General features: G+C 39.3%; 1 protein-coding gene across 1 annotated transcript; it reads right to left on the minus strand.

Moving 5' to 3' along the window:
* Positions 1 to 2,233: 2,233 nt before the first annotated feature.
* LOC139125806 (lipopolysaccharide-induced tumor necrosis factor-alpha factor homolog) lies at positions 2,234 to 6,881 on the minus strand. The gene is made up of 3 exons (XM_070691900.1): positions 6,740 to 6,881; positions 3,624 to 3,939; positions 2,234 to 2,428 (listed from the first exon to the last, which is right to left on the minus strand). The coding sequence occupies exons 1-3, from the start codon at positions 6,768 to 6,770 to the stop codon at positions 2,326 to 2,328; spliced, it is 450 nt and encodes a 149-aa protein (XP_070548001.1). The 5' UTR covers positions 6,771 to 6,881; the 3' UTR covers positions 2,234 to 2,325.
* Positions 6,882 to 7,185: the final 304 nt, after the last annotated feature.

Genomic DNA, 7,185 nt, shown 5'->3' on the forward strand with positions numbered 1-7,185 from the left:
ATAAACTGTCTTTTTAAAAATATAACTCAGGTTATGAACGATAAAACTGCAGTTCAAGTATTTTGATATAGTCGAATTGTAATCTTCTGATCTCAATAGTACTTCAGAACAGAAATTTACCATAGAGATACTCTTTCTCTATTCTGTATAGAGCAACGATACCATGAATATCAATGTAGTCCCCACCTGATAAAGACAGTTTTAAGTTCCGCGTTTTTTAGTACTTGATGGCGACAGCACACAGAGGTGAATGACAATATTAAGGTAATTCAGATTATTTACTGTATCTGTATGAATTTGGAATCGGCTGTATCATGTACGATGGGGGTCAAGAGCTCAGCTGTGTGATGACATTTATGTCAAATACTATGGCAGGGTTACCATAAGTTAATAACAAGTGTATATATGTAGGCCTTGGATATGATTATAAGACACATGGAGAAATTCGAATTTAGAGTAGGTGATACATATATGTCAGCGATCAAACTTATATCTAGCCGACATAGACATGAAGATGTTAATGTCGATAATAGCCGTACCCCTAAGCACCGTACCACTCAGTGACCGGCGGTCACAATGTCTAAGGTGAACAGTGTTGTGATTTCGGAAGAAGACATCAAACAATTGATCGAACTCACCAAACGCTCTGCCGCCGAGAATCCAGATTTGACCAATCCCGAATATCAATAAACACTGGTGTTTCAAAACGCCAATGTCTACTGTGTCCAATGATTGTGACGGTAAAGGATTTTTGCTTACCCGAAGCAGGAAAGCAATGCTGTCGAACGACTGCTTATCGGCGTAAAAAGGAAAGAATGCGTTACCTTACTTAGAAGCGGGCGATGTTGAAACCCCTCCTTTTCCGGCAGAGTTAAAACAAAATGGACTCAGTGGAGTTAATTAATTAAGACAGTTTAGGAATTTCAGGAACTTATAGCTGAGTAATCAGTCAACATTCGTGATGTAGCTCAATGGTATACTTTTATTTGTTGTTCTATGTTTGAAAGAAAACAAATGATTGATTGGAATGTACAACGTTAACGCACAGCTTCCTTTAGTTCTATTAATGGAAAAATAGGAACCTTCATAAATATTCTACGTTAGAATATGGTTCAAGTTTCCAAGATATTACGCCATGCAGTTTCATTAACTCCGTGTAGTGAACGAGGGTTTTTTTACCTGCTAGCTATTGAAACTTTGAATATTGGGAGACAATAAGTGCAGCAGTATTAAGGAGGAATACAGGCTGAGTGAGTTATCTGGTCGGATACACTAATCATGCAAGGGCCCTCATTCACTACATGGAACGGGTGAAACTGCATGAAGCAACATCTAAAACTGACACAGAACCATATTCTACATTAGTATGTTTTGGAACAAATAGATTCCTAGTATGAGTGGTGTATCTGGCCGGATATCTCGCTCAACTTGTTTCCCCTCCCAGTACACCTAATGTATTCTACATACAAACTCAGCATCAAATGACAAAACGTGACACCAAAGAAGTCCACTGGTACCCAGGATAAGCGCGTCAACCGATTGTCCTTCAATGTTCTCTCGAAGGCCTTTAATGAAGCGATAAAGAAGGGAAATATTAGACAAAAGGTGACAATGTGTCGTTCCTCGGTGTCGGCAATATGTTACAAAGGATAGGATGGACTTGACAGCATTTCATTTTTACTTTTTGTTTTATTATACTATTTTTAATTACTTGTGTACAGTAAAAAAATTGTTGATGATGTGTTCCAATTTATTCCATTGCAAACGGGATCAATTTGAAACGTTTTAATTACTGTGCACAATTATTTAACTCCTATGTACCATAATGCAGTGTAACACTTTATTTGCCACGGTGTCTTTCAACATACATGTAAACAATGTATTACACCTCAGACATTGTTATTGTCCAAGTCGAATGTGGTTAATAGACTTGTAAAGAAATAACGTGAAACATCATCACGTGGTTCTGTATTGGAGAGAGTGAATACGACGTGTCCTTAGGTGATCCAAGGAACTGAAAAGGTTACTGTGTATAAGGATAGACAAATCAAGTTCATGCCCTTCATATAACAAATAGTGTATGCGTTTTCTACGGTTTGTCTTTCTTTTATCAATGTTAAGGCAAAGGTAACGTGACGCGGTGAATGCCCATACAGACATTTGCAAATATAATTGTGCCGTCACTAGGAAGTTGACGATCGGAAACCCTTGTTCTCTCTGCCCATCAACGTAAATGCTTCCATTGCCAAGCTTCGGTAAAAGTTGGTGAGTGAACAAAGGCGGAGACTTGAATTGACGGGGTTCAAAATTTGGAAGTGCACGATTTCATTGTGAGTATTTGCCGAGGACGTGTTTGCAGTTCGGGCAACGATGCGTGGCGTCTTGACAACTGGCCATACACAACGGAATAAAACAACAAAGCCATAATCTGAGAGAGAGAGAGAGAGAGAGAGAGAGAGGAGAGAGAGAGAGAGAGAGAGAGAGAGAGAGAGAGAGAGAGAGAGAGAGTTAGGCAACGTAGAAAGGAATAACTTTATGGATTTTCAATATTTAGTTCTAAACGCCAAGCAGGCATTTCTTGAAATTTTTAAAAAGGCCATGGGTGCAAAATGAGGCTTCAAAACAGAAAATTGTTTGACTTGCTGGGTGCGGACTGTTTTAAATCAAGCATATCAAATATCACATTGATAATGCGATGTTTATATTCTTCGGTCCCCTTCCTACGACCAATGGCGCTGTACCTCGATGCACGCTTCCGGTGACGTTGATTTTTGTTCTCGGTTAATGTAGATATCGATTTTGTAACGAAATCTATTGATTATCACTCAATCTAGAAATATCCTCCGTTTTCTGTGTTCAAATTTCCCTATGTCGACCTTAATAAAAAGGATTTAAAACGCAGGATAAAGGATGCTTACCGGGGACGTCTTTGAATTTTGACAATTTGCTATAAAAATATAATTAATGTCAACTTGCAACTATCATTGAGGTATCGTATTTCCCTGCAAATTGCACGACAGCTAACTTATCATAAGTTACATAGGTCCCATGTGTTTGAATTTGAATATATTTCTATGTACTAATTTTTCACCAGTGTGCAGGTGTCGGCATGGAAAAATGATGGAAAGAAGAAATCTTGCTTGAGACATATGTGGGATCTAGAAATAGTAAAGTAATGGAAGACATGGTTGAAATTTTTGTACTTTAATATAAAGGTAGAATGCTCCTAAATCTTTATCATTTTTTTTGGGATATACCACTTGTGGGGGTTCATTTTAAAGCTCTTGGTGTAAGAAAACTTTTCGGTGACACCGTCTTAGTTTATCAAATATCGACAATTTTGTGTTTCTTTAAAGAGTTTACACAGGATTGACACCTATTTTGAATTCAAATACCGGTAAATCTTTGGTGATTTGTTTCAATAGTAATAAAATCTGCACGGCGACCCCCAACTTTATGATTGAAATATGATTTTGAAAGAGATAACTTTAAATATTTATTGAGGAAAGTTTGAGCAAAATTTTAAGTATTTCACTTTCAAGGAGCATACTACCTGAAATATAGATAATGTATATACTAAAACATGCGCTCAATTTCATTTTCACATTCAATGAATTGCCTACCCGCATAGGAACATGATGACACAACACATCCATGCCATGGTGTTCGCAGACATTTCAACCTCGGAGACGACGCTCTGTCGACAATTCGGGCACGTCACCGCCGTGGGCGACGGTCCCAACTGGGGAACCGCGAAGACCGTTGTTGTCGTCGTTACGACGGGCTGGGTGGGTTGCGTTGCGCCGTGTGCCGGTGGTGGTGGTGGTGGGTGAGACACGGGTTGTTGTGTGTACGAGAAACCGCCGGGAGGAGGCTGCTGATGGACCGGGTGGTAAGCCGCCGGCGGTGGCGGCTGACTTGGTCCGTACATTGAAGGGTCTGTGAAAGAAATCAACGTTATAATTCAGTTAAAAATGTATTAAAACGAAGCATCAAAGTAAGCCATGTTTATGCAGATCTTTGCATCGTCGGATATGTAAACCTTGTATCAAAGTTAAGCGAGTGACGTTTCTTTAAGGTTAGGGGTAGCTTGAGAACGAAGTTTAAGTGAAAGTTAATATTGTCGGCATTTTATAAATGTAAATTTCTTATTGTTTCCTCATGAGCTTTCTGTCGGTCAGGGTGATGGTTTTATTATAATTTGTACCTTTGACGTGACTGTGATTTAAACATTACCAAGCTGACAGTGTTCACCGGAAAATGTAGAGATTAGAAGAAGATCATTCATTTGTTATTATAAAAAGATAATAAACATATTATTGTATTGTCCCTATAAGACGCCAAATATTTATCATATGGGTGGTCAACTTCAAAACGTCGTCTTTATAGAATTTTTAACTAAATTCAAATTTTAAAAAAATCTACACGCTGACGTTATATGCGCATCTCTTACATCTTCATATTTTGGAACGTTGATCGGACCACAGTCCTTCCACCCACGGGTGGAGGGACTGTGATCGAACGGACGGACACCTGCTGTGAAGACTCTGATTTGTATCTCGTGTTTTTTCGCCCGTTAAGTATTTGCTCCTAAGGGTCTTGCATGCATTGGTAAACGCAAAGACGCTTTCTCGGCGACAGAGGGCGCGTTAACACACAAAGCGCAAGACGACGGGAAGATTCCTACTTGGAGATAAATATAAACGCTGCTGAAAGACCGCATGTGAATGGAAAGAGTTGCAACATACAATTCAAGATCAAGATGTAACTTGGAGTCCCAAAAGGACATCGAAGGAACAAGCCGGGGTGAGTTTAGGTTATGCATCTTACACTTCAAGGTTCGAACGCGTTGAGCGAGTACACTTAACAAAAATATCGAAAGCCTCGGAAGTTTAACATAGATCCAGTTTAAGCTTTACCACACTACAGAATCTTGATTTCCACACTTTTTCAATTTTTCTGTAAACGCTCCGAAAGACATTCTAATGTTTCAGAAGCAGTATTTTTCAATATTTGCTCTCTTCGTAAGAGAACCCTACGTATACTTTTCGAATATCATAAATCAAATTATATGCGGACTTAATCATAGAGATAAGATTTGACCATCGGCCTTTTCTTGTGTATCAATAATTTTAGACTTGAAGCTTTAAGTCCGCTTTTGTAAGAGCATAAACACATTTCATATACTATACCCTTGTAGTCCCGCAGCAAGTAAGAAGCTTTTTTCTCTCATGGTGAGATTTTGCGAGACTTCCACTAGATGATTCCATGCACCTCCATAATCTGTTTTAGGTTCAAAGATTTTAAATCAGTAAACGTGACAGCGGCGTACCTGATTTGTACTTCAAACAAAAACCCTCATTAACTGTTTATTTAGCGACCTTCGAGCAGTAGCAAATATTGCAACCACGCGAAATCTCGTGTGACAGGGGAAGCAAGTCTCTGCGAAGAAAAAAATTCCGCAAATTTTGGCGGGTCACTCATAATTAAAGTAAAGGCTTACATTGATGATGATACTGAGCTTTTAATAGTCATTTACACTTAAAGTAATATTTCCTTTGATTGGTTTTTTTATAATCAGTGAATATTTGAGTCATTTCCAAATATAACGACACGATCAACTTTACCATCGTGTGATTTATTTGATGACAAAGTACGGCATTGAATCGAAATGATCACCCATCATGAAACATGTTATCCTGAACTAGGTTGACCCCGTTTCGATGCGCGGTTGTACTCAGGTCTTGCGTGTGACAGTCCGTTTAGCTTCACGTTTATTTGATCCCGTTTCACATTTCAAGATTATAATAGGATCACACTCTCGAGACATCGATAGAAAACCGAATCATATCAGTGACATCATCAAACACCCGCTTGTCATGCAGACTATCTTTTTCCCGCCGCGCATGTTTTGCAAGATGTATTGTGACCTAATTCTTGAAGTGCTAGCAATTATTCGTCTTCAGGTGAAATGTGCCTCGGGGACAGACATTCAGACACTCAATTTTTTACGATGCTTTTCTAGACTGCTTCCAGTAATATGTCGTCTTCACTTCCCCGTTTTATGTGAAATGGCAAAAAAAAATAATAAAAAGTCCCCTCCATGGAGTCAGTAAAGTGATGAAGGTCATTTCGAATTTCAAATACTGGTACACTTTTGAACATTCGTTTTTCTCGTAGAGTATCCTTATTAATATTATTGATTTCGAAAGCTAATGGTCAAGAGATTCCTTGACGGAATTAAATGAAATCATCAATTTGAGGGGCAGAGCTTCACTGTTGCCTCGGGGGAAAGCGACGACGATGACTCTAACACTTGACTCAGATAGTCAACGCCCCAACTCTAGCTTGACTGTTTGTAAGATGCTATGCTATGCTGAGGCGACCCTGCGGAGTAATGCAAGGTTCTCTTGTGATAGCCATGGGCCCTGAGAAAGGCGTTCGCGAATCTGTTTCTGTTTAAAATTGACTTCATTTAGAGAGACGGGCGTGACATACAGAATTCAAGGCCGCTTTCAGTAGCGTTTAATTCTGACAATTAAGTGGTAGCTTGAAATGACCATAAAATAGGTCCTGAACAGATTTGCGATAGGATGTCAGAAAAATGCCTGATAACCGCGATGATTACTTTGACTTTCTTCAAGATGTCAAGTTAGTGAAATTCAAACTCAGTTATGACCGCTTCCCCTCTCTTTCTCTGCGTATTATGCCTGTTTATAAATATGCGGGGTATACTCACTGCCGGGATATGGTGGGGGTTTGTCCTCCATTTGGTCGTATTTCACTGGAGAGTCGGTGAGGGTACTATGATGCTGTGCAGATAGAGGAAGACAAATGAACTGAGACTGCGCAGTTATCGGGGGATGTTACGCCCAATGATTTGACCTTCTGCGATGCAAACTATACGTCGAAGTGATAGGTGGTGTAATAAAGCAAAAAATAATGTCTCATGTATCACACTTTCCAACGTCACATATACAAAATATCTTTGGATTTGACAGGACTTGCTCGTCTGAATCAGACTAAGAGATCCTTTATTTTGCCTCGTAAATTTTCCAAACAGCGGTTGCGTCTCAGCGCGTATAGAATGCCAATACGGACTGTTCGGTCGATTCGTTTATGAACATACGTATACATGCATGTATCACATATCACGGAATTTGACCTTACCATGACATTGTTATG

This window comes from Ptychodera flava, chromosome 3 (genome assembly GCF_041260155.1).
Source record: "Ptychodera flava strain L36383 chromosome 3, AS_Pfla_20210202, whole genome shotgun sequence".
Classification (NCBI taxonomy): domain Eukaryota; kingdom Metazoa; phylum Hemichordata; class Enteropneusta; family Ptychoderidae; genus Ptychodera; species Ptychodera flava.

Coding starts and splice junctions, on each gene's coding strand:
- LOC139125806 (XM_070691900.1), bottom strand. CDS start 6,770: ATGGAGGACAAACCCCCACCATATCCCGGCA. Junction 3,940..6,739: donor ACCCCCACCATATCCCGGCA/GTGAGTATACCC, acceptor TTTCTTTCACAG/ACCCTTCAATGTACGGACCA. Junction 2,429..3,623: donor GTCATCATGTTCCTATGCGG/GTAGGCAATTCA, acceptor TCTCTCTCTCAG/ATTATGGCTTTGTTGTTTTA.